This window comes from Charadrius vociferus, unplaced genomic scaffold (genome assembly GCF_000708025.1).
Source record: "Charadrius vociferus isolate BGI_N301 unplaced genomic scaffold, ASM70802v2 scaffold217, whole genome shotgun sequence".
NCBI classification, from domain to species: Eukaryota; Metazoa; Chordata; class Aves; order Charadriiformes; family Charadriidae; genus Charadrius; species Charadrius vociferus.
The window spans coordinates 1,663,594-1,690,584 of NW_009649190.1; the positions used below are offsets into that span (position 1 = coordinate 1,663,594).

Genomic DNA, 26,991 nt, shown 5'->3' on the forward strand with positions numbered 1-26,991 from the left:
TTTCCCTCCAACCCGGGTGAGACAAGAACACGCCATGACTCTGCAACACGATATTCTGTGAAAGAAACAAATTGGCTCTATCTGCCAAGTTTCACAGTTTCACTGACTGACACGCCGCTTTATGGGGCAATTCTTGATCACACGCAGAAGCCCATCTTGCTTTCTCTGTTCACACTCTTCCTCTCCCATCCCCGCTGACACTCCATCCCCGTCCCGACTCCTGCTGCTCATGGCACCTCTTCAACTGCCAGAGCAATCACCCCCGGCTAGCGGAGGGAGGAAAATAAACCAAAAAAAGAACATTTTTAAAAAAAATAGAGGCTGTTGTGTGGTATGCTTCTGCAGCTGATGTTTTCTAACTACTCTATCTTGCCTTCCCACAAGGGCGAGGGGTTCTTTTCCAGGTGGACCCGTGAAACGACGGCAGACCTTGGAGCACGTTTTGTTTCCACCTCGCGTCTCTCCGCGCAGTATCCCTCCCCGCTCCACAGAGAATCCATTGTATGCCAGGGGTGTGTGTGGAGGGAGGGGGGCATGCAAAGAAGGTTTTTAAGCCAAGATTTAAACCCAGGAAGTGACTCAGCTGCTCTGAGGAAGACAAAAGCGGGAGAGGACTTGACGGAGACATGGGGTGACGGGGTGAAGGACCGAGCCCCCTCCTGCCCCCCAGCCTGCACCCCACGCCGGGACACAGCCCGAGGTCCAGCGCCCCAAGGAAACAGCTTTGGAACTAATTTTCAAGAAAACAGATTTGGAAATAAATTTTAAGACACCACCACCCCTTCCTCTTAAAGCTACATTGTTACCAGAGGGTTACTCTTGGTGCTAAAAAGGTTTCTTCCCCCCCTCCACCCCCCCTCCCGGTGGAAAATAGTTGAATAGATTGTTCTATATCTGTGGTAATGGCATGTTACATCTTCGTGCCAGATCCACAATACCGTGCTTGTTCCGTGTGGGAAGCTGTTTAAAAATGACTTTCCTATTAGAGTATATAGCTTAGCCTCTAGATGGAAAAAGCCAGATCAAAGATATAGCATTTATAAAACTGCTGGTTAAAAAGATAAAAGTGAGATAACAGACATCAATTTTTCACTATAAATCTCCGGGTTTACTACAACATTAAAATTTCCAGTAAAAGCAGGGTTTTATATACCTGAACTCTAATGGCCTATTCTGAAAATATTTATGTCAGGAAAAGCATGGTATTTGCATGCCAAAAGCATTTTTAGTGCCAATGTTTAGCATTCCCTTCCCATTTAACTCCTTCCCATCTACTCACGAGCGTTAGATGCTCTGCCTAACGCCCGACCCTGTGCGCCTCCCCACGCAGCCTTTTGGAGGAGGATGCTCCAGGTGCACACTAAGGCAAAAAGTCGAACGCTTTTAACAAAATACCTCTGCACAATATAGAATCACAGAATGGTTTGGGTTGGAAGGGACCTTGAAGATCACATAGTTCCAACCCCCCTTCCACGGGCAGGGACACCTCCCACCAGACCAGGCTGCTCAGACCATACTCGCCTGATGGCTTTGGATGCTCTAGCACGGTCAGAACCACCGATTTTACCTTCACGCTTCCCATGTGAAACTACTCCATTTTCAAGGGGCTAACTGCCTAACCAAAGAGAAGGACGGGGACAGAAGGACAGGAAATTGGGCGACACAACGCAACAGCTCAGAAGTAATGGGTCAATGCTCTCCGTAACGAGGTCAGGTTTCTGGAGGTATGGGTAGTACTCCATTAGCTTTATCCTAAAATTAAAATCGGAGCACGATGCCGTGAGAGCCAAGTGTTTCGCCTTCAACATAGAGGCATTTCTATTCAGTGGGAAGGGAGGGCACTCAGCACCCACCTGGCCATACACAGCAATCGGAGGGATTGCTGCTGCAGAAAAGTATCGATTTTACCTATTTCTTCTACTACAAAGTAAAACATGCTTAGGTATAATAAGGCAGGCTAACGGCCTTACACTGTAGTGCATGGGACCCTCAGAGGTACAGAAGTTGACATTACTTCAATTTTTGCAAAATGTAGTTTCCTAAGAAAGCTTTAGCAACTGAAGGTGATTTTCGGCAAAGTTTTGCTTTCTTCCCTGCTTCATACTATCACATGCAGGCCACAGCTTTTCAGGGTAAGCCAGTAACATAAATGTAACTTCTCAAAACACAGCAAGCATACAGAAGCACTGCAAGTCTCTACTTGCCTCATCTCTCGGGGCTCTTAGGTTTGGGGTTTTTTTGTTTGTTTGTTTGTCTGTTTTTATGGAATAAAATTAGATTTCAGCATCTGTCACCATCACGAAAAAAACTCATCCCTGGCTCCCACATGAAAACATTGTAACCAATGCACAGTTACTGAACCATGATGCCTTAATGATCATTACACAAATCAACTTTTTTTTGGTTTGAAATAATGAAATTAAGAATGTGCTTTCATAATTACTTGAATCAGACTGTCAGGTTATAAATTAAATAAAAACCCAATATGATTAAATTGTAAAAGTAATGCATACCACACAAATTTATATATGTGTGGATTCTTTTCATTTTTTACTTATTCAGGTGTGCTGATTAAATTTTAATAAACAATATTGTCAGAATTGCCATTCTACCACTAAAAACCAACAACCTGGGAGCAGACAAAGCACTTGGTAAACCTTTCTGTCTTCCTTTTGCATGCATTTTCCCTCTTTTCAACATAATCTAACAAAAAAATACGTAGGTCTATTAGGCAGACAACTTGCAATAAAAACATAAGATTTTAAATACTGACGTTAGGTGTTTTGCCAATTACAGTTCTAAAACTCCCCAAAGATATGATGTATTCAAGCAATTTGAATTATAATATCTTCCTTAGCTCCTCAGTATAACCATAGTACCTTTTAAAGTATGTATTTTGAACTTAATAGAATTGAATTTATTCTGCAGATAATATATCGATCCTTAAAAACTTTAAAAATATACAGAATGCATGCATTCCTATATGGGAAAAGGATTCAACATTTGAAGGAATCTTCTAGCTAAGTCCCCAAACTCGTTCAAACCCATGTGCCAGACAGTCCCTTTTCTTTGGGAAAGCCAACAAGCAGCCAGCAAAGCGTGTCGTGAAACTACAAGTAGGCAAATCATCACTCACCGAAGCCAGAACACTCTCTCTCTAGTATCACTGCAATCTCCTCCTGCTCCCATCACCCCTTCCTCGCCCTGCGCTGTGATCTCCGCCGCACCGAGCCCCCGTAGCCAGCTGGTTCGTTGAGCATCAGGTCCGTATGCGGTCCTCCATCAATCAGGTAACTCTTGCCAAAGGCACTAACACAGCGCAAGGGAAGATGCTCGTTTTTTACCTCAGTGCCACCTAAATAGAAACTTCTGTAGCGCATCATTTAATAGCTTTTCTACAGAAAGTGCTCTAGTCAGCAGAACATTATCTGCAATCTCCTGGCTCAGGCAAGCCCGGTCACCTTGCAGATGCTGGCTGCTTCGACACCCAATCTAACGTTCACCCAAATCAGTTCCTTAAAAAAAAAAAAAAGAAAGAAATAAAAAGGCCCTCCAGCACAAAAAACTATCTTTGTCCACTGGCAGAGGGTCACGTACTGTTTTGCACCGTAAGTCCAGACTACAATCAGCAGTTAAATCAAGTTCTTATATCCAAAATAAGATAAGAGCAGTAAAATTCTATTTTTGTGATGTTTAAAACCAAAAGTGTTAACCAACAGATAATTTTCTGACATATGTCCTCCAGGCTTTTTGCTACAACTGGAAGTGATTATCCCAGGATTTCCAATTCTGAGCAGGGAAACCAGTATCCCCCCCAAAAAAACAATGGACCTCTCTCAAGAGAGGTTCTCCTAAAGAATACATCTGAACAAGCCTCTTTTTTGCGCAAGGGAGACTTCTTTGCCCCAAGAAACATTTCTCTGTACCACTGACAAGCTCCAATGAAGAATTTTTTTTACAAGGCATATTATCTCCTTTAATGTATGTGGCTTTGCTACATATTTAAAACTTACTGATTGGCTGACTAGTAGTCAGCTGGTTAGAGAAGATAAAACACAGTCAGTTTACTGAAGAGTTACTTCCGTGAAGCAGATTTCTACTACAAACGGCACTTTGGCTAACTACAGACCTGAAAGCTTGCTTAATACATAAATTAATATTGCATTACTTAGATCTGAGAGAAAAATTACCTCAGAGAATACAGGCATAATCTCCACAATAAAAGGAAAAAGAACTATGCGTTGTTTGCTTTCTATACTTGGTAGCAAAGTTTGTACAAGTATCTAAATTTTATACTAATACTCTAAAAATAACACACCTCAACCTCTGGAAGCTTTTGTGCTTCACTTCGATTACCTGTTCCTTTTAAAGTCAGCATTGGAAGGGCTGTCCCACCTAGAAATTTTAAGACTACACACTTAAATAAATACACTATCACACAAACAAGATCAAATCAAAATTATGTGGAGCAGTAGACTGGCTTCAGATCTCAGTTTTGCGGAGAACTATGATGGAAAGGGGAAGGTGTAGAAAATGGACAGTTCTCTAACCCCAAGTCTTGACATGTAAATAAAGACATCTGAGGAGCACACAGGTTGGAAGCTGCTGTAACATTCTATCTTGATTAGAAACATTTCAAGAGCCCTGTAATTTCCAATCAAAATTACAGTAATTTCCGATATACAAGCCATGATTCATGACAGAATTTTTACATTCCATGGGAGATTATAGTGGCCTGATGTATGACACACTGAGTACAGCACTAACATAAACAATTCAGTTTAATGTTTAAACAGCACTTGGTGTTTAGAATCCCACAATAAAAGAAACATATTATTGTAGAAATTATCACTTTGACAGTGATTGAAGGGTAGGCAGGCATGTGGCCTATAAAGCTGTAATTTTTACAGTCCACAGCTTGAGTTTAATCATTTTGATATAACATTTCCAAAATATCCCTTTAAATGCTCCTTACAGCATATAACTTAAGAGACAACATCCTTCCTGTACAATGAAATGGAGTAAACTCCAAAACTTGAACAACGCAGAAGTCAAAAGTTAAAGACTATTAAAAAGTAAACCACGCTAAAATGCTGACAGGCCAAGAAACATTGGTCTAACTGATCATTATGAGCTTTCCCTGGAAGACGCTGTATTTTTCTATGAGGCAATTGTAGAAAAATAAAGGAATAGTGACTAAGTGGACTTAACATTTAATCTAATGTGAAAATTCAACATTGCAAGCTTTTTTTTTACCATTTCGTTCAAGCATTAGCACAACCATGGTTCTAGTCTTTCCCATTTTTCTACATGCTTTTCCTTTACTTGCTTCTTGAGTACATTCTCACTTAAATCAATGCTTTTGCATACGCCGGTGATCTTTCTCAGACGACATGTCACTTATGATAATCACACCCAACAAGTGCTTGCTGATTTCCCTCTCTTGCCACTAAACTTGACAGAAATTCTTCCGTTGAAGGAAACAGAATAGGGAACCACACAACAAAGGCTTAAAACTGAATATGCAATATATATGTATGCACACACACAGGTAACCAAGCAGCCATCATATGCCACAAAGATCATACCTGTTTTCTCAGATGTAGCTTGTATAATCGTAATTTGTCGGGTTTTTTTTTTCATTTTCGACGCAGACAGTGCTACCCTCACCAGCGGGTCTGCTGCACCCAGGCCTGTTTCTGATTACATATTTTCACAAAAAAAACCCAACCCCAGCGCTCCTCGTTACAGCGCGTCTAATTGCGAACCACCAAAGCCCTAAGATGAATTCGGCAGCAACATACACATCTCGCACACAGCTTTTGCAACGTCCACGCCAGCTAGGAACCGATGAACCCGATGCTTTCGGAGCCATGCAAGACCTCCGGGCGTGCAGCGAAGGCACCTCGCTGGCGGGGAAGAGGGAGGGATGTGCCTTGGGAAGACACTTCTCATCCCTGTCCAGTCAAGCATAACCAGGGGTTACCTTTGGACTCAGCAAGGAGCTCTGAGTTGTGGTACCGGGCTGGCGTGCTAAGACAGCCCCTTGTTGGAACTCACACAGAAACAGACCAAAATCAGAGGGGGCTAAAAATCGCACAGGACAGGGAGGCTGTTGCGCTCCGGGAACTTTACCTGGCTTTTGGTTGCCGCAACCTTTGCGAACAGTGCTTGAGACACCTTAGCTCTCTTCATTTCCTGCTGAATCTCATCGTAAATGGAAGCATTAATGTTCATGGAATTATTTTCTGTTTTTCCATTCCTCTCTGTAGCAATAGTAGCAGTTTTGACCTAGAAAATATATTTTATGAGACATTTTTCATTATGAAAAAGTTATTTTCCTCTTTTTCCCTCCCCAAGTAGTCCCCCTTTCCATTTTATTCCTTTTATTCAATCTTGCTCTGATATTCTTTCAGCTTTTCAGCGACTTAACATTATAAGTTGTCCATGGTGCAGGCAACTGGGAAACAAGAAAATTCAGCATATTGTAACAGGTAAGTGCATCTGAAATATGAGTTATCATTAACTGACCACTGTGAATTTCAATGTCATAAAACAAATTAGGTGGAAACCTGTCAAACATTATTGTAGAAACTTGCGAATCCTTACATGATTTTTTTGCCACATGCAAATTAAGTCAAAACTGTAACTGCATCATAAAAGAATCTTTAATGAAATAAAAACCTGACAGATGTATCTTGATTCATACCTTATGTCCAGTACACTCAAATTCATGATAAGGCGGAAAAGCGATGGCTTTAGATTTAACTTTCTAAAATGTTATCTGTTTAATTCTTAAGCTGTTTTTAAGAAAGCAATAATTTAGAATAATGCATATTTTAACCACTCATGAAATCAAGATAAGTTTTCTTAAAACTATCAATTTTAGTTGTATTTCACTTACATATAAAAAATATTTATTCTTCTTGCAGTCCAGGTTAAAAAAACCCCACACAAAACCAAGACAGAATGATTACACTACCATCTCTATGCTGTATCTGCAGCATTAAGGAAAACAACAAAAAATATGCCAGTTGTGACACGATGTACAGAAGACTATCCTTTCCTTCATCCTCTGGAAATGGTGGAAGCGATGTTTCAACACCAAGAATCATCCCACCAAGATTACAAAGCAGTTTCTGCAATATCAGTTGAGAGGTACAAAAAATCAGCAGGTCCTCATCTTATCCTACAATACTCTCAATAGTTTAGGGTAAGGTCCTTCTTTAGCATCTACTCTTGCAGTGCATGCCAAAGATTAGTGAACCTAATGGGCCGCTAATGCTAAAGTGGACCAGAGAAAAGGAAAGACTGGATTTCTGCCAAGAACCCACACGGTGAAGACGCAAAATCAAACCTTTAGACTTCGATTCAAACCTACTGGTTCATACGGAAGTTGTTGAGAGCTGAATTAATTTTGCCATTCAGTAGTTATGTGTCTAGTCTAAGTCAGTCATTCAGGCTACCTCTAAATCTAATGGACAGAGCTTGGCACTTCCAGAGGGTGATTCAGCCTACTCTTAAGTATGTGTCTAAACCACACTTTCACTATCAGTTTAATCCAGTGCGAGTCAGCATCTTCCTGTGCTCTAAAGTCCCTTGAGGTTCAAAGGGAAATCATGACAACACGATAATTCATCTTCTAATCTCACTCTCTATGAGCTTTCATATGGCACATGTCTCACGATATGAGAGTCAAAGGGTTTGGGTGAGAGATGTACTTAGGCAAATCATCAGCCCATTTTTTCCTAGAAATGTCACGCTCAATTTGTGTTAACTATCCTCCATAGTGCTTTTAAGATAAAATAATCTAGCCCAGGAACTGGGACTGCATGCCACTTTTGCTGAGCTGCATTTGTCTATCAGGCTTTTCAGGAGCTGTGCTAACACATGCCCATTAGCTGCAAGGGGCGAACAAGGTGTCCACGCACACTTCCACTTGCCTCCTTCTAGCAGGCATTAGCATTTTCTGGTGTCTGAATACAGGAGTCCTAAATGAGAAGGGAAATGGAGAAAAATCCCAAAATGTGGAATACAGATTATCACATGATTTGCTTTCATCAGAAAACAACTAGTACTTTGCAGCTGTGACCTGGAGAGTGAGGTGTTTCCTTTTCTGCAGTGTGATGTTTCACAGACGACAATGCAGTAGAGGATGGCCAAGCCTGGGCCGATGGCTGCTCAGAAACATTTGAGGCACGTGGCAGTGGTCAGTGTGAGGAGCAGCACCACGAACCTCCCTTCTTCCCACCACAGAGCGGCAAAAAGCATGCCTCACACTGGGCAAAGCAGCACGGTGGACCCACAAGAGCAGGTGGATCTCCCGAACACTGTACAGTGAAATCATTTGAAAAATTACAAAATCAGTGGCAATTTTATAACTTTTCAATGAAAAGGATTCACTAAAAGGCAACTGACAATCAATGGGGATGTTAAATATACAACTGGAGACAGGCTTCTCTCCTTGCATGGAAAAATCAGGCTAGGCTAAATTAGAAAATGAAAAAGTGATGGCTTTGTCAACACACCTTCTTGGACTTGGGTTCAAATTTTGGCAAAGTGATTTCAGTCCTTCTCAAAGAAATACTTCTGACCTGTAACTACTCTTTGAGGGTCCTGATGGGAGAATGAGAAGACGAAGGTATTCAGCTAGGATACACAAGTCCACGGTATCTTTTGGGAAGGAAACACTTTGCTCTTGTGATCCTGACTGAAATGCCTCTTTTCTGTAAGCACGCTGCCTTTTTGATTGCTGCGCAGCTTCAAAAGACAGCTTCATGTTGTAGCAGCACTTCACAGACTACTTAACTGAGCTGTGAACACCCAGATCATCAAAAACCAAGACTCACACACCACGCTGGAGACATAATTTAAACTGTGCATCTTGGTCCACGCTTTTCAATGCCTAATTTTATATGGATATGCACTTAACCCAGGGGAATTACTGAAAAATCCTTATTCTGGTTGGCAAATCACATCTATCTTTGCACAGGTACAACAAACTCAACAGCATCTAATCTGTCACTGAAGTTTTTGAAAAAAATAAAAAAGATGACTCCTATTGCCTTCTGTTGATGTTGAATTAGGAAGTGAACAACAGAAAACACTAATATCTGCATCAAAATGCCATATTAGCCCAAAGAGCTTCAGGAGAATGGAAGTCTTAAAGTCATAAAAGCATGGGTTTGCAGATTATCAAGCGATGTTGTTCACAGACATATCCTCTCCCTCTCCAATTTACATCATTGGCCAAGTACAAAAAAATTCTTCCCCCACCTCTTAACAATTTCTCTTCAAAGATCAGGTATAGACTGTGGCTGGACTAGATGGACCATTGGTCTGCTCTGGTCTGATGAGTTCCATGCAATAATGCTAATTAACCTCTTGGAGAATATCCATACATAAAACTGTTTCATAATTTATACGTAGCCAGCATCTAGGCTGTTGTGTTGAATTTAGAATTGAGTTCAAAACAGAGGCTGTTTGAAGCTGGGTTGAAAAAACACCCTCCTCCTCAAGAAAACCCAACAGAAAACAAAAAAGCCCCCAACAATGCAACTTCAGGACTTGGGAGAGGAGGTGGAAAAAATATTCATTTTGGAGAGAAAAACAAAACAAAACATAATCTCTCATCTCATCCACACTTAAGCACAACCTCTCACCCCACCCACACTTACAGCCACATATTCTGTTTAGGAAAGAAACCACAGATCAGCTAATTTATTTTTTTTTTTCAAAGTAACCAAATTTTGCAAACACTAACCGAACAGGGGAACATTATTTTACAAACATAACACACTGAGAATCAGAAACTCATTTGGCCATCTTCCTATCAACAATCAATTTAGTCATTTAGAAAGACTTGGGGAAAAAAAACCCAAACACATCCATCCCCTCCTGGCCTGCCCAGATATATATCTTCTCATCAAATAAGACTGATTAGAGCAGCACCAAGTTCTGGATTAATTCAATTATCCTAAACAAAGGACAGGTTGTTACAGAAGGAATAACCAATCTGAACGTTTTCACAAACATGGAAGCTCATTTCTTCCCCATCGAAACCGAAACAAAAAAATCTTTTATAACACATTCTCATAAGTACCGTTTTAGCTTGGGAACAAAAATCTTCTTTAATCCTGGTTTAGCTTTTAATATTACATCGTACATTAAAATTCATAAAGTAGTTCATTCCAGGCAAAACAAACTACTTTTCAGTTCTGCTCTGCAAATAGCACAGGAGGTACAATAAATGCTGTTGCTTTCAGAACAGCTTTTATCAGGACAAGGTTTACTACTCCATTATTACAGTGGCGCCTGGAAGTGCAGTTATAGTTAAGTGTCAGGGTTTCCATTAACTCTCCTCCATGGTGGTTTTCATGGGGGGGTGAGAGGGTTGCATTTATTATTTTGTTCGTTTTTACTTTCATTAAAATGCAACTTGGCACAAAGACTATCAACTTAAATCTCAAATTTTGCAGACTTAAAAATAAAACTTTTGCTGGTGGTGACGAATGGCGTGTGCCTGCATTGGAACTCCAGGGCTCCACCATCAAGTTGCTTGGGAGCTGGTGTTACCCAGAGTTCCTTGCAATGGAGGTTCACTGGTTCTCAAACACCAGCAAAGCAGTGTCCTCCTCAAGACCAGTCTTTCAAGAGTGACATTCTATCTCTGGGACCCAAGCTGAAGTTGCTTTAGCAGGAAGGAACTGTGATTTATCTGTAGTCAGAGGGAGGCCAGGATTATATTTATGAAAATGAAGGTTTTTGTCAATTGAGTACCCAGAACCATGACTCAGGCACGATTTGTGGATACTTCCTAAAACATTGCCTTGTTAAAATTATATTCTGCTCTTGATGTTACACGTACTCTGTTTTTACATAGGATGATGATTGGCCCCAAGAGTTAGCACAAATTTTCTTTGGGGAATATGGGTGGCGAGGATTCCTTCCTCAGCTCTGCTAAAACTGAAATTACTTGTCCTGAGAAGGAAGTGTTCACAACTGCAGAATGGCTAACAAGCTTTAACCAGAGTATTTTGGAAAAGAACATCTGTGACTTGGTCACTTGTCCCCATCCTCCCCCCAAGCTGTACTAAGCAGGAGGGAGTCCTCCTCCTCCGAGCCCCACAAACTGCCCTGATGAGAGGGAGAAGCCACCCCTAGCACCTCCCTGGGGAACTCCATCCATCCTGAACAGAGCTCCACGCTCAACATCCTCTGAATTATCCCCAAAACGTGCAATAAACTCATCCTCTGAACTTGACTGAAGGATACCCAGAAAGGACCTCTGTGGGGTGATCTGCAAGATGAAGGCATTGAAGTGGGGGAAAAAAAAATAATGAAAGAAATAGAAAATGAAAGGACCCTTTTTTCTTCCTTCTAGGCTGGAGAGGTTAAACTACATCTCCACGCAATACCTACCTGATGGAGATGCTAGTATTTATAAACTCCACTGCCCCAGGAAAGAACCTGACAGACAGGCTTCTGCCCCAGGAGGTGGCAAGGTGAACAACGTCCAAGGGAAAAATTCCTGTGTACGCCGTCTCCTTGTGCTCAGTCCACCCGAGTGGAAGACAGTAGCAGTCTTTTACAACTTGACCGGCTTAGAGGGCTATACACGTATCCCAAAAGCTCATGCATTAGAGGCTAATGATTTCAATTAAAAAAAAAAAAAGTAAGATTTTGCTTTTTTGTTTAAGTCAGAGAGAAAGGGAGAAGTAAGGGGGACAAAGAGCTTCTTAAAGGATTTCAAAAAAGAATTGGAAACAATCCAGACACATTAGCTCAAGTAGCAACTAGTAAGAATGCTGTAAAAATGAGATAAATTCAACACAGTTCCTTCTATACTCAGGCACCAGGGTTTATGCTTGGTGAGTTCCTACTATCCTATCAGACCTCCAAGGTCACGCTTTCTGTTTTTGCACGCAACAGTATGCAAAATTCACAGAGAACAAGGCTCAGCTGCTAAATGGTTAAATCTGCTCTACTGTCTGGCCACCAGTTGGCAACACAAAAATGCAAAATAGATCCTTTTCAGGATGTTTATTTTCACATCCTTCCGAAACTGATAACTTGCAATTGCAAAATAAACCTTCATGTGTGGCATATTAGCTCCCATTTTTCATGGTTTCATAGTTTAATTGTTTAAAATGTTACACTGGTCTAAAGATTTAATATTAAATATGTTGGCTCTTGTGTAAATTCTGTTGTCAGGATAAACGGTCTGTTTTGCCTTTCAATAGCTATCCAAGAAGCTCACAGCTAAGCTAGAAAAACATGCTGTATTCCTGTATAGTGAACTTTAAATAATTGCTTATAATAAATTTAGAAGTAAGGATGGTAGTAGTTTTATTTCCTTAGTATCAAATATTCAATAAACTCTGGACATTTGGGGGGGGTACTTTGCATTAATAATTTTGCAGTATCCTGACTATAATTTATTTCTGCTACTATCTGTAAAGTTATACTTGCAAGTGCAACAATTAGAATAATTTCATTATTATTTCTAGCATTCAGTATTGAACTTACGTTACCAAAACTGGTATTTTAATTTTCAAATTTAGGGCTTACACTTAGTAGCAGGTGGCAAATGCTTCACGTGTTTATTGGTGGGTAACTCTGGCAACATGTAAAAAGGTTGCACAGAATCCCAACTCAGAGGTTTCCACGTCCTCGGTAAAGTGTATATGTTTTGCTGAACGGCAGAGAACAATATAACAGCCAGAAAAATAACTATTTTGTTCTGTAGACCTCACATCTTAGTCTATAAGGTTTCCTTGTTATCCTGTTTTCCTTTTGAAAAGGATTAGAACAAAACCGTATGCTGTTTCCACTTTGAACCGTTGTGATTAGGTTAACTATACTCCTGACTCCCACTAAAAAAATGAAACGCAATTATGAACAAGAGCACAGTAGAGACAGATTCCCCCCTCTCCGACCCCTAAATTTGGACTTACAGTATGTTTTGTCAGTTAAGAAAACCCCTAAGTCTCAATTTCTTTCTGGCTGCAAGGGATTTATACAGTTTAAAGTGCGAATTAAAACCAATACAAGGACTACCTCTGACTCGACATCCTTCTGGAAGGTCCTGTAATTAAGTCTGTTCTTTAGCTGTGAAATTGCCCAAGACCACTTGAGACAGAGTGAGACATTACCTTGGCAGAAAGAGGTAAGTTAAGAAGGAGGGTTAGCCTTTGCTCTGAATTACCTGGGCTGTGGGAGCAGGTACAGATATTAAAACAAACTCAAATATTATTTTAAACACAGTTATCTATATTTAACTATTTCCCACTAAAGCATTAGTATGTAAACAGATTCTCATCCTTTATCTTGAAGGGTATCTGTAGTGGATTTCACAGACTAAACTCAGTTAATCATACCAAAACTAGACCATTAGCACAGTCTGTTCTTTCTGCTATTTTTTTTTTTTTTCTCTTCTTGTGAAAAGTACTGCAGCAGGTCAAAGTGATCTTCTGTCCTCCCTTTTCCTGCAATTTTGTTATTCATTACTTCAGTCTGGTCCTTAGCATCCATTAGCTGCAGGAAAATTAGAAAAATAACCTGGAGGAATTCATAGCGTTCAGAATGGGTACGGAGCATAGTCATAGGCACATGCCTGAGCCTGGTTAGTAAAAACTGCTCTGTGTTTATATACTCAACAACCACAAAATTCCCACAATCCCAAAGCCTTGCTTTGTATAGCAAATCTGGACTGCATATACTGCACAATTCCCACATATCTGTAGATCAGTTTGTTTTATCCTTGCATAGGTACAACCTTGAGCCACAGCAATGCAGAGTATTTGAGAAAAGGTACACTATTTTTGGAGTGTTTCGTTCACAGCTGTGCTTCTTCATTGTGGAAATCCTATGCATTCCTATGGCTCACACCTGTATTTCTCAGGTACCCTAAAAGCAGCATCAGAGACACAAGGACTCAACCACTGAACTTCTGGATCCCACTCTATCAAACTTTATAATTTTGGGAGAATTAAACTGATAGTCCCACTAGATTTTACAGAAATCAACAGGAGTTTCATTTGAACAAAGACTAAATGAACCTTTAATGAACATATCCAAATCTTTCAGAGAGGTGGATATAGCAGGTCTGTCATATTATCCAGTTGTCAGTAGTTGCATTTGGTGAAAGTCTGCCCAGCGTTTTGGGATGCAGTCTTCTTTCCCCTGTCCCTTTAGTTTTACCTGCTTGTTTTCTGGAAGATAATTTTTAAGACAACACGATGTACTCATACTTCTGCTTTCATTCCCACTCAGTTTAGTGGTCGAAATCCTTCAAAATCCCTATCTGAACCTCTAACATTAAAACCAACACTTAAGAATTATAGGAAAAAGAGAGAGCTGAAAGCCAGCATGGTCCAGGCCCAGTAAAGCTTGTACCTCAATAAAACGAGCAAAAAACTCTTTAGGGGCCATAATGGATAGAATTTATCTTAAAACTAGAAAATAGATAGTAATAAAGTGCTACTAATTTCCATTCTATTTCTTAAATCTAATTTGTGACATGCACTGCAAATAACAATTCTATGAGCATTTAAAAAAAAACGCAACAGTAAAAGCCTTTGTCTTTTCAAGAAAGGTTATCACCCAGCAGGACAGTGAGAAAACACACCGAGCAAATCTCAAAGACAGAGAGAGCGGTTTACTTGTGGAGGCCGGCTCGGCGGTGTGCTTATGAGAGGTGCAGGGCCCATGGCAGAGGCTGCGTTCAAGCTCCTTTCCCTTTCGTCCTGGTAAATTCGATCTCGTTCGGCTTCCGGCAGCTGCAAGAAGTTCTGCATAGCCCGAAGGTTTACCAGTAAGGACTGCGAGGCAGTCTTGGGATCCTCTTCCTTTCGGAGGATTTCTGAGAGCAAGCCCTGTAAGGAGGGAAGAAAAAAAAAAACCACCACGCTGGAGAGTTAGTCTAGGTGAGCGCCTGTAAAACCATCCTCTGCAAACCCACTCCTCATCAGTCCTCTTTTCACTGGGCTGAGAACGAGAGCAGCGAATGCACTATTCGCTCCACGTAGGAATATATTAATGGCCTTTTAGGTAGCAGAGAAGAGAGCCTCAATTGTACCCTTAATTTTATTAAGCATCTGTTTTACATACAACTTAAAATGAATCTGCCTAATAGGTCTCCTTCCTTTTACTGGCTTAACCTGCCATGAAATCTTTCACAGTTGACAGACAATCACAATACATTAAGAATAAGTGAAATACAGACAGTCCAGAGGCATGACACCAGGGTGTTCTCAGGCTTACCAGACAAAATGCATAGCCAACTTAAAAAAAAAAAAATGGCTTTCCACATTTCTAGCAACTTTAACAGCTCTTTGAAAGGAAGTGATATTTCACAACTCATCTGAGACGATGAACTCGCAACGTTCCTAAAGTACTGCTTGGCTGACTCAGCTTCGTATTTTCCATAAGTCAATATCTTGTTTTGAGAGTTGTATATTGGAGTTTACCAACAAGTGAGGAAACTCACAGTTGGATGCTCCCCCTGCTTCACCCTCCTCCTCCTCCTCCTCCTCCTCCCACTGTGTCCCTCTCCTCACCAGGACATCCCTAATCCTCACCCAGTCCATCGCCTGGGCTATTTGTTTAGACATCTGCTGCACAGGTGCCATTTTCTAAGTCCACTTTCAGAGTGGTCAATGATAAATTAGGGCGAGCACTGGGGAAGGAGAAGAAAGCGGCATACAGGGCATCCGTAGCAGCAAGCCAGCGATGGGCAGGCTGCGGACAGTGTGCTGCCAGCGGCTTGTGCCGACCACACCAGGTTTCCTACGTAATCATTCCATCTCGGTTCTCAGCAATGGAGCAGGCCTGATGGTCTGGGACACCTAATTACTCTAAAAGATGAAATATTTATGAACCTGTGAGTGCAACTAGAACTTTAATGTCAACAGGTTCTCGAAATCTCCCCCCTGCCAAATTCTCCTTTTAAATACGTCAGGCATACAAAATGCTCTACTGTCTTGAAGTAACAAGGTGGTGATAAGAAAACTAACTTTTGCAAAAGCAAATATGAACTTATTTTTAGAGTAAATGCTGTTGCCATGCTGGGACAAGGAGAGGGCTGGTACGAGAGGCTTTTATTGCTAATACAACAAGGGAACACGGCTGTGATTTTAAAGAAGTAACACAACCTGATGTTTCTTTTCCTAACGAACCGTTGTGAGCTATTTGGGACAATGGAGGGAGGCATGAAGGCAGGCAATAAAAAAGCTAAAGAGAGGCAATCCTGACTGAAGATATCCATTCCTAAGGGACTGCAACAGCAACCTACAGCCCAAGCATCAGCCTCCTCTGTAGGGAAGTCCGAAGCACCTATGGAAGTTGTCACCTCTCTCAAAGGTCCTATCCCATCAGGCAAAGGCCTCTTACGAAGGTGCTGCTGCAAAGCCAGTGCTCTCAGGCAGCTGTGCTTAGGCATGGTCAGAGCCCACCAGTGCAGCTCTGAGCTCTGCTTTTGCCCCATTGCCTCTCCACCTCTCGGGGGCGATGAGGACGGAGGTGCTAACCACTACACTGGGGCCAGCGTGGTCCTCCCAGCCCTGTCTGTGCCTGCACACATAAGAGGGAAATGGGATGGAAAACACTAACAGCCTTTCCAGCACTCAGCATGAAAAATAATTTGGAAGAGGATTAAAAAAAAATTATCATCCTGGAGGATACTTTCTTATCACTATTCTTCATCCCTCCTCTTTTCTGGTATCCAGGCAGAAACTACTCAGAAGGCAAATAAAAGAGTTACACACAAAAGTGGCATTTGGGTGGAGTGTAAGTTTTAAATTTTTTCTCAATGACTAGTCTAATAATAAATTTACTTATTAGCAAATATGGAAATTAAATTCTTGTCTAGTGTTTTTTTTCTACTTCTAAGTACTCAAACCCACCGTTACTATTGTTTCTCAGTGGTAGGGTTACATGACCCATCCTCCAAGGGAGGCAAAAAATGATTTGGTATCACTGGAGACAAGGCAAAGCTGTCTGCAGAGCACAGCATGTATGATGGAGGTGGAAACGTGCAATTTCTGACTGTTACTGTGCAGAAAACACCGCACCAGGATTAAAAAGAAGAAAGAAAAACTACACTGAAGTGGACTAATCATTGGCGGGAAAGGAGACTCCTTACTAACAGCCAGCCCACCGTCAGCCACCGGAAAAGTCCTTGAAAAATACTTTAGCCCATAATAGAAAATATTTGCTCATATAAGCCTCTGCCACATAGTGGGCAGCTTAAAAAAAAAAAAAAAAAGGCAGAAAAGGCTGTTTTTCTTGTATAACTTTCCCCCCCTCAGTGAAATAAGTAAACAAAGAAAATTGCTTTTTGTATTTTTCTGGCGTTTCTCAGTATAACCATTGCTGCAGGACACCTCTTGGTGATTAGAAATGCCATTAAGTAGTCATTCCCCTCCCCTTCCCCTATCAGCGCCACAGCTCTTCGCACGAGCTAGGAGCAGAGCAGAGGACGGGAGATGAGAGAGCGGGAAGAAGGCAAGGAGGCGGGAGGTGTTTTCTTCCAGGAGCTTTGAACCTAAGGTCAGAATACGTGAGGAAATAACATGAAAAATAAGGTGTAGTACCAGGTGCAGGAAAAGTATTACAATACTTTTACAATACTATTTACCAAAAAAGTATTACTTCATTGCTACCACTTCAATTTTCTGAGGACAAAACTTCAGCTAAAGCTTGTTAGACAAGACAGGAAAATCCTAGAAAGAGAACAGCAGCTCTCGCATCCTGCCCCATGCTGACGTGCAGAGATTTACTGTTCCTTTTTCCAAGCTTGGAACTGGTGTGCCAAGATACGAGTCTTGGTGTGATCTCCTGATATTGTACTGCAGGTTGCATAAAAGCTAAATGCTGTTTTGTATAGAGATTACCAACACTGTCAGGCTCAGTAACCTCCTCCCTCTTCCTCCCTCGCATTCTTTTTGCACTGGAAATGTATTTTCTCAAAATGTTACCAGGTCTCATTGAAAAAAAAGCAAGTTTACATGTCATCACAAGTATTATTCATTACTAATTGCACAAAAATGTTCGATAAATATTATCAGAGCTTTCAAAAGCTAATTATGAATTCTTTAAAAATGGAGATAAACGAAAGTGTCTGCCAATATGAACAAAAACAGTGCCTGTCTGGCCCCCAGTTTGTCTCCTCTTTGAACGTAATCACTGATTCAAATAGATTTTATCAGCCTGATAGAACTTCAAAGCTCCCAGAAGAAAAATGCAATTTGCCCAAACCTCCCCAAAACACGCAGAACATCCCTGAACGCTCTCCCTCTCCATTGCGGGGTGCTCCCGTCCCATGTCCAGGTGGAAGATTATCCGCAAGCTCCACCCACAAGCCTGGATCCCTGCCAAGTAAGTTATAAGCAGACACATTTATCTATGTCGCTTAGTAGCAAGAGGAGAGCTGTCATGATAGTGTAATAGCACCTTTTTACCTTTTATTCAATAGTGATATGGATAGTGTGCTTTTTCTTAAATTACACTACGAAGAATTATATGAATACAGTGGCAATTTCTGTTATACTTAAGCAGGCAAATTTCTCTCTACCACATAATTTACAGAACTCAAATTCAATAAAACATTACATGATGGTCCATTACTGTTATCAATTTTGAATAATCCATCTTCATTTTTCATTTTACTGGAAAATAAAGTGTGCCAAAGACAAAGTGGAAGAAAAAAAAAGTGCCTGAGAAAGTGGTTTGTGTAAACTTAGATTTTGTTTTAAAATTACACGGAGCCGTTTACTGCATCCAAGCGTTCTCCCTCGAAATAGCAATTGCCCAGAATTAGCATGAGCACAGTCCTAAATACACAGAAGTTTTCCCAAATGAGAAAAGGCATTATACATGAACGAAAGGCAACGTATCCCGGCAGCTAATATTTTAAACAAGCATGGGGGTGAAGTAGAAAGGAAGGGGAGCGAAAAGGTATCTGGCAGAAACACTAAGCAGTACTCTAAACCCTTGAGATGAAAAACTGTCACTGGTGGGAAGAAGAAAAATCACGATAGTCAGACACAGCAAAAGCAGCAAAAAAAGCACTCCCCCTCCTTCTGCGAGGATGGAGCCGAGAGGTCACGTCCGTACAGCAGCACCCGAGTTGGTGCAGCAAACGTTCTGGTTGAAAGTGCACACAGCGAGAGTCGGGCAGCCCCCAGTTACGGTTCCAACCACAACCGTGACTAACGCAATTCCTTGCTCGCGCAGTTCCGTATGTGTCACCCTGCCGTGCACCAGGTTAAGCTACGCCTTCACGTCGAATGTCAGACTTGACATTCTTGGGTTGTGGGAACCCAAGCTTTCCGTTTCCTGACCCGTGTTTACATTCACAAAGGCAGGACAGAAATGGCAGAGGAGTTTGTTTATTTGTTTCGGGCTCCGAAGGTGGCTGATGCTCTGCTCCAGCTCTCTCAAGAAGAACAAGGCAGAGTAGAGAGCCTCCCAGTTTAACTCCACAAATTTGCAGGGGTGGGCTGAGCCTCCCTGATGACAGGGATGCAGAGGCTGGCGTGGGGCACCGCACCGTCACACACACACCCCCCCCAGCTGCTCGGTGCCACCCGGGCCAGCGAGCCCACCACAAATGCCACTTTCTGGCCAGCAAAGCGGAGGAAAATACCAAAGTCGCTCTTCCAAGAGAGCGGAGGTGTCTGCACAGTGCACTGACATCAGCTGGAAAAAATACTACGCTCATTAACTCGGCCGAATGGCAACCGAAACATAACCAGCTCGATTTACGGAAATTACTCGAGCAAACAGAGAGTGGTACATGCATTTGGTAGCCATGCTTGAGGTGAAACTCCGGTCTGCTAGCACAAATCCTGACTCGACAAACTTTTCCATGGTGCGCTACAAAGAGGCGCTAACAGGATTCAATCTGTTTCTTTGCAGCCAGTGAGCTGGAATCGCAACTGCGGGATGACAAATAACACTTCAGACCCCCTGAAGCCTTCCTAGAAGGACCACTGGGAAATTTCTCGCGGGGAGAGGTGCTCCATCCTCCCGAACCACTTCTGCTCCCTACAGCAATTGTTCTATTGTGCCTGTATAGATGCTAATTTTCATTCAAGTTATAGCCTCCTGGACTCCTCATTGATTAAACTTCCCAAGGCACGTTCCTGAGAACTACACGTTTTTGAAACTACCATTTTGAAGTCAAGGGTAGGGGGGAAGTTATCCAAGAAGATATTAAGGACACCCTTCAAATTTTCTGAGGTGTGGCTGAGGGTTTTTTCCTGCCTTATAAACAGATGATCATTAAAAAAGAAAAAAAAAAGACACCCTAGTTTTCAGAAGTAATTTTACCAAATTCTTCCCTTTGGGTTGGGAGGAAGCAGAAATATTTCTAGTCAACATTCTTCCCCCAAATCAAAAATTCTTGGAAAAGCGTTGAATTACCCCACTAAGCTGGTAGAACCCCCTTTTCCCCACCCAAACCCCCATCAAATTCTGTATTCATGTTGCAGAGCACAAGTCTGTAAAACAAGAGGTGCCAACATCTTCAGCCAATTCCACCAAAGTCCATTTTTATTGCCAAAACATGAAGCTAAATTACTCTTAGTTTATAGTTCACTTCCTTCCTTAACTTTTACACTGAAAGCAAATCTCTCCCCTCATCTGAGACCGCATCTCGACATCAGTTTTTTTTTTTGTGCAGAACTCCTAACCGATTTCAGTGAGATCTTCTGCCTTCAGAAACTGATGACATGATATGGTCCCTGGACACAGCTCAAATATGCTTATGACAGTTTCAAAAATGTCAGTGGTAAGCCTGAGTTAGCTTTTTATCTCAGAAAACAGTAGATAAATTTAAACAAGCATTTTCACTTGCTCTAGCAAAAAAAAAAAAAAGACAAAAGATATTATATCAATATTAGAAAATAACATTTAAATATCATGTTATTGAAGTGCTGCCCTAATTTTAGTTAAATGTGATGTATCCATGAGTAATATGAGAAAAATTCTGAAGTACAGCAAGCGAAACAAATTTAAATGCTTTCTTATAACAATGACAGGTATCTCTAATTGTATTTATACTTGGACATAGCTGTTACTGTGGGTACAATTAACAATTTTCAGTTTTGCAAAGGTGACCAACAAAGCCTACAACAAACTCCTCTGGATTTCAATGGGGCTTTGTTTCATATTAATAAGTACGCCGAGATATTTCTTGGCAACACTGAGGCTAATATTGCCTAGGCTCCTAGTATTTTTCCTTTCTGTTCCCTATGTTTCCCACAATATGTAACAAATACTGCAAACTCTTATGTAGCCACCTGCAAACACTAATTTGACAACCTAACACAATTTATACGATATAGGGATACTACTCTGTGTTCTTTCAAGTAGGTTTGGTTGAAAATCGCCAAAACATATAACATACATATTTCATATCTCTTCACGGAATTTGTTTTCAACGTTCATTTTGGGGTTTCCTCCCAGTTTTGGGTCACTTTGAACACATTTTACCAAGCTGGTTAACCACAACGCCTGTGAAAGAACTGAACTTAAAACAAATATTTAATAACATTTTTAGTAAGAAAAATATATAATAAAAAGGAATCAATATTTGCCCTAAAAGTCTGGTTCTACAGTTGCATTCATCACATCTCAAGAGCATTTTCTTATACTTTGTCATATAAATTCAATGTCCAGTCAGAACCAATTGTCCTCGTATTTCAAGGTAACAAAAAATATTGTTCATGCACAAATGATAAAGACCAAAAGCTGTATGCAAACCTAACTGACAAAAAAATGAACAAATGACTTTGGAGGGGGGAGGAAGCTGAGAGAAAACAAGCTGCTTTTAGGCAAGTCTGAGAAAGAAGTAAATATCTAATAAACTATTTATTTTCTGAATTATTTGCTTGGCTTTTTGCCCAGGTAAGATGGCAGCTGCAAACCACGGTAACTTGAAGCTACTATTATTATTTCAATACTTTATAGCATCAATAGTTAAAATATTAAACATTGTATTAAACAAACCTCTACTTCACCCACTTTTAAATAAAACAACTGACACTGCCTGAACCTAACTTACACAGGTAATCCTTGCATGAGTTCATGTATCCCACGAAATTTGGTATGAAAGACCCAATCTTGAAAACCTCCTCTGCTGTTAAGAGGAAATACACACACACAGAGCTCTACAGAGAATTCACACCATGACTCTTCTTTCTTTTAGATAAAGGAGGATGTAAAAATTTTTAAGGCAATAATAATTCAGAACAATTACAAATGACATGCTGATTTAGATCTGGTACCAGTGCATTTGAAACAGAATTTTTATTCTCTAAACTATGGAGGGAGAAACACCAACATTTCAAGAGAAGCCCAAATTATGATTTATTTACTATAATCTACAATCGACAAATACTTGTTCCTTAAGTTTAAAAATGTGGAATCAAAGCAAGCTTACCTATGTCTTTTTTAAATACTTCCTTTTAAAAAAATCCTATTGTATTCTCTGTTAAAACAGACTTCTAAAATTTTGAGATCTTATTATTTGAATTGGACATACTGACATTTCTTCCATAATTTCTGCTTGATTAAATTCCATGCAACATGGCATTAAGTTAAATTCATAGAGCAGAATAAATTATAACAGGGTTAGCTTCTAAAACAGGTGTAAAAAATAACACATTTTAGTGTTACTTATCAGCTTCGCTAGGGCTAGTTTTTTCTGCATTGAAGAGCTGAAGTATATGTTCTGACGTGGACACCGGCAATCTCAGCAACTACTGTTTTTGCAACAAACTACAAAAATAAATGAAAAGAGTAGATGATCTAAAAATAAAGCTTTTATTTTTTAATCTTTTCAGAAGCCTGAAAAGATATTATTAAAGACTTTCACTAGAAAATAATAAAAACAAATGCAAACAAGAATAAAAGACCATGTCAGGTACACCTGTGAAAGAAGACGGGTTGTTCAGTGCATGCACGTGGTCAGGACGGGTGTACCTTTGCAAACCCAAAGGTAATCTGTTGGGCGACTTTGTGAATGGTTCTGCATAAAGCTGTGTATGTCCTTTCCAGGGAAGATTAAGTTTAAGATATTCATGAACCATCACAACCAGAGAGGAACCAAGGCGCCTGTAAGAACAGCGGGTATCACCACAAACCAATCCCTGAAGATTTCTGCAACGGTATCAACACGGACACTGGTCCTGCGAGGAAGCGTGGTTCCTTCACAGGAGCTAAGTGACAAGGCAGAAATGAGGTGACTTAAAAGGTGGAAATTACACTAAATAGAGAGAGAAAGAAGGGACTCTGGGATTTAAAGAAAAAAAAAATAAGAAAAAAGACAACTGACCTGAGTTCGGTTAAAAGCCACGCGTGCAAATACTGCCTGTGAGATTCCTGCTCGTTTCAGTTCGTCACGGACCCACTGGTAGATTTCGGAAGACACCTCTGTGTTTGTTGAGACCTGCTGCTCCAACGGCTTGTTCATGGATCTACTGACAGGAGGAGGGTGGTTCAAGTACTGTTGGTTTAAGGACTGCTGGGCTAGAAGTCTGTTCACTGCATACTGCTGGTTCAGCAACTGGGCCATTACCAGCTGCTGATTTACCAGCTGAGGGCTAATGGGAGTAGATACAAGTCCAGGGTGCAGGTTTGGAAGCGGGGTCCGAACTGATGGTTGACTACCATGAGAAAGCTGAACAGGGGATGGAGGCTGTTCGGCTGTGTTCCCTGGGACCGGCTGCTGACCGAAGTTGACATGGTTGGCACCTTGCTGGGATAGTTCAGAAAGGCTATCCATCTCAACTACGGTGGAAAAGAAACATTGAAAAAGCCAACATAAGACTGAAAATCACAAACTTCACGCTCCTCGCAAGACGTGCGAATAAAAAGAAATAAATATAAAACGGCGCATTCGAGTTCAAGCTTACTGTACTCTCCAGCCCAGAGCAGCAGGCCCATAACACCACTGCTGCAGCCAGCTGCCTTCCAAATTTACCTACAGATAATGGCGTACTGAATATTTTTTTTCTAAAAAAACATCCAACAAACTGCCCATCGTTGTCACCGGGCCCTCGGAGGAACCGTCAGTGGCAAACCCACGTGCTGGAAACCATGTGTGGCGAAGGAGTGACTTCCTGAGAGTTCTGCAAAGGCGCAACCCAGCCGAAGCGGGAGCGTGCGGCTGCTGAGCGCGTCCCCGCGGCGACGGACACAGGGGACTTCAGCCAAGGCAGCAAGCCACCAGAGAGGGGGCAAAGACGAGAGAGACGGGAAACCACGCTGTGCTCTGCAGAAGATGTGGGTGAAGCAGTAAGCGCAACTGCGCAAAGGGTAAGGAGGGCCAGTACGGGAAAGCGCATCTTGACCAGAGAGAGAAGCCCCCGGTGACCGGTTTTGTTCCTCCCGTGGTGTCTCCGCCACGACATCTGCAGTTCCCAGCCACGGGAAATCTGTAACAAGCAGGGTGGGGTGCGGACCTCCCCATGCTCTGCTAATTTCTAGATGCTGCATCAATTGTATGGGACTGCTAGGAACTAGTATAATTTATGTAAATTACACAGATGGGCTGCTTTATCTTGCAACCATGTATGCATGTTTTTTTCAGTGACTTGCAACATGGTTGATTTTTTTTCTTATATTAACTCATCTGCCTTGACACACCCTCCTTTTTAATTAACCACACAGTTTTTTTAAACTACAGGAGTTCTTCCAGCTCCCCTCTTGCACATGATAAGACAATATAAAATACCTCTAGGCTCATGTAAAGGAGTCTCCTTTTTATCAATGTATGTCACTTTTTAAAATTTTAAACAATCTCAGTTCCAGTGCTTTCGCAACGCTGGTCTGGAAATAGCTTTAAGAAAATATGCTTTATATAAAAACCAAAACTCCAGTATCTTCACAAGAGTGTTGTAGCAATTTTTTTTCTTATACTAGTAAAGCATATTTAAAAAAAAAAAAAGGCCATCTGAGCTTTTCATAGTAATTACGGTCTTCACTAACTAACAGCCATTTGGTGCAAGACCACCTTTTCCTCCACAGGGATGAGAGCTGGAAGAAGAAACTGGCAACTGGACCCCCATCCGCAGCCTCGACTTCACCCTCTGTCCTATCATGGGCAGAAATTTAAAAGAAAAAAAAAGAAAGCGGGTTCTTCTGCAGAGAGCCATAGCCTGGATTTCTCTGCAGAGAGATGCCATAGCCTGGATCGGTCCCTCAGCACACGACGGTGAACCTGTCTTGGGAGATCACCTAAGGCAAATTTTGCAGGGGTTGCCCCGTGCCGGAGAGCTGCAGCAATGGAGGTGGGAGAGGATGCTGCGGAAAAGTCCCCCCCCCAACGCAGGTGCTCTGCTGCCTCACATATGGACCACCTGAAACCAAGTGAAGTCTAACCACCGACTTCAGTGGTCTCAGAAGAAGGGTTCAGTGTTGCACAGAAGGTACAGTAGATAAAGAAGCCGCCTTTTTTTCACTAGCGGAAAGTAGAGATCAACCCAAGTGGGCCATTCACTTGGAATAGTAATTCAAGCAATTATCACAAAAGTGATGCATTGTCTTCATTACAGCCTTAAGCTATAAAAGGCAAGGAACCCGTTTTGGTAGATGAATGATCTTGCTTCAAGTACTGAAAGCTAAGTCAAGCTCAAAATTCAATTCAAATTGAGGTCCGGTCCCATTTCTTCATTCTGTTGAAAACTATGTAGAAATTTTCTGACAGAAAGTGTTCAAAATTATGTTACCAGGTTTAAGAAGTACTTTTAAAAAGGGACAATACAAAAAGATAAAAGGTATTACAGAATTAGTATGTCCCACTGATGAATTTTTTTCTCTAGTAATTTACTTGTGCTTACTACAACAAGCAAACAATTGTCACAACAACTATTTGTTAAAATGAATTGAAATCAGGGTCCCAATAGAGAAAGATATGAATCATAAAATTATAGCATTCTTGTTGGAAGGCAGATATAGTTATAGAACCCTGTTTCTTTAAATATACATTAGCCAGAGCAAGAAAAAAATACATACATTAAAAAAATCAGTCCATCGCAGTTCCAGGAACAGGTTTTTTAAACAATTATTCTGGGTGGTAGAAGATCTCTAGATTTACAGAATGACAGCTTTGCATCTCTGGCAACCCAAGACAGTTTGGCTGTTTCAATAGCAAATATTTATTTAAATGAATTCTTTCACTATATATGTACTTTCTACATCTACTCATCAAAAGCATCCTAAACTTATCATGAAGGGACCTGGCTTCTTATATGACTGTGACAGACCTCAATGTGACACATAATGGTATGTATCCGCCATCACGGCAATTTTTTTTTTTTTTTGCTTACCCATCATATCTTTTGCCTTCTTGAAATGTTTATACCACCTTCCAAATTCCTGACATTTTGCTGCTGAGACATTTGCATAGTAAGTGCTGTTCACAATGGAAGAAATCATACTCTGTGTGAAAAGGGGAGAAGAAAAAAATAATCTGTAATACAGAGTAGTACAAGTCAAAGCACAAATTATTTCAATTGTTGAAATCATTATATTTTTAGAGTTTGAGAACCATACTGCATTTTTAATCCTATCATCCAAAGCCTTTTAAAAGAACTCATTAATTAAGCATAAAAACAAACTAAGGTATATCGTAAATGGGAGCAAAAAAAGCAGATGTACTAAGGGAAGAACAAAGTTATTGACCAAAAAACATCAGGCAATGGGACGGGCTCTGGATGGAAGATACTAATCTTGGAAGTTCACTTTCTTCATATTACCTCTGCTTTTAAATTTGATTGACCCTTCACGTACCCACACAAGTTTACAGGCACACAAATCCTACAGGGACTCCAGAAATGCAAGCAACGCCCCAAGTTATCCATGCCCATTCCCTTTGTGCCACTTACCATAGGGCAGAACCCAGAAAATCGTACAGTGAAAGTATATCTGAATGTCCTATTAGTAGGATAAAATAAGGGGGTTTACAGTAGAATAAAATATGTA

The 26,991-nt window shown here is 41.0% G+C and overlaps 1 protein-coding gene across 2 annotated transcripts in view; it reads right to left on the bottom strand.

Annotated features, from left to right (window-relative positions):
* Positions 1–26,991, bottom strand: part of SATB1 (SATB homeobox 1) — a 74,897-nt gene that overhangs the window by 21,372 nt on the left and 26,534 nt on the right. For both annotated transcript variants that reach the window (XM_009888925.1, XM_009888926.1), the window contains 4 exons: positions 26,337–26,448; positions 23,342–23,796; positions 14,664–14,876; positions 6,136–6,291 (listed from right to left, as the gene is read on the bottom strand). In XM_009888925.1, the coding sequence (XP_009887227.1) occupies positions 6,136–6,291; positions 14,664–14,876; positions 23,342–23,796; positions 26,337–26,448 (936 nt within the window). The remainder of the gene's footprint in view (positions 1–6,135; positions 6,292–14,663; positions 14,877–23,341; positions 23,797–26,336; positions 26,449–26,991) is intronic.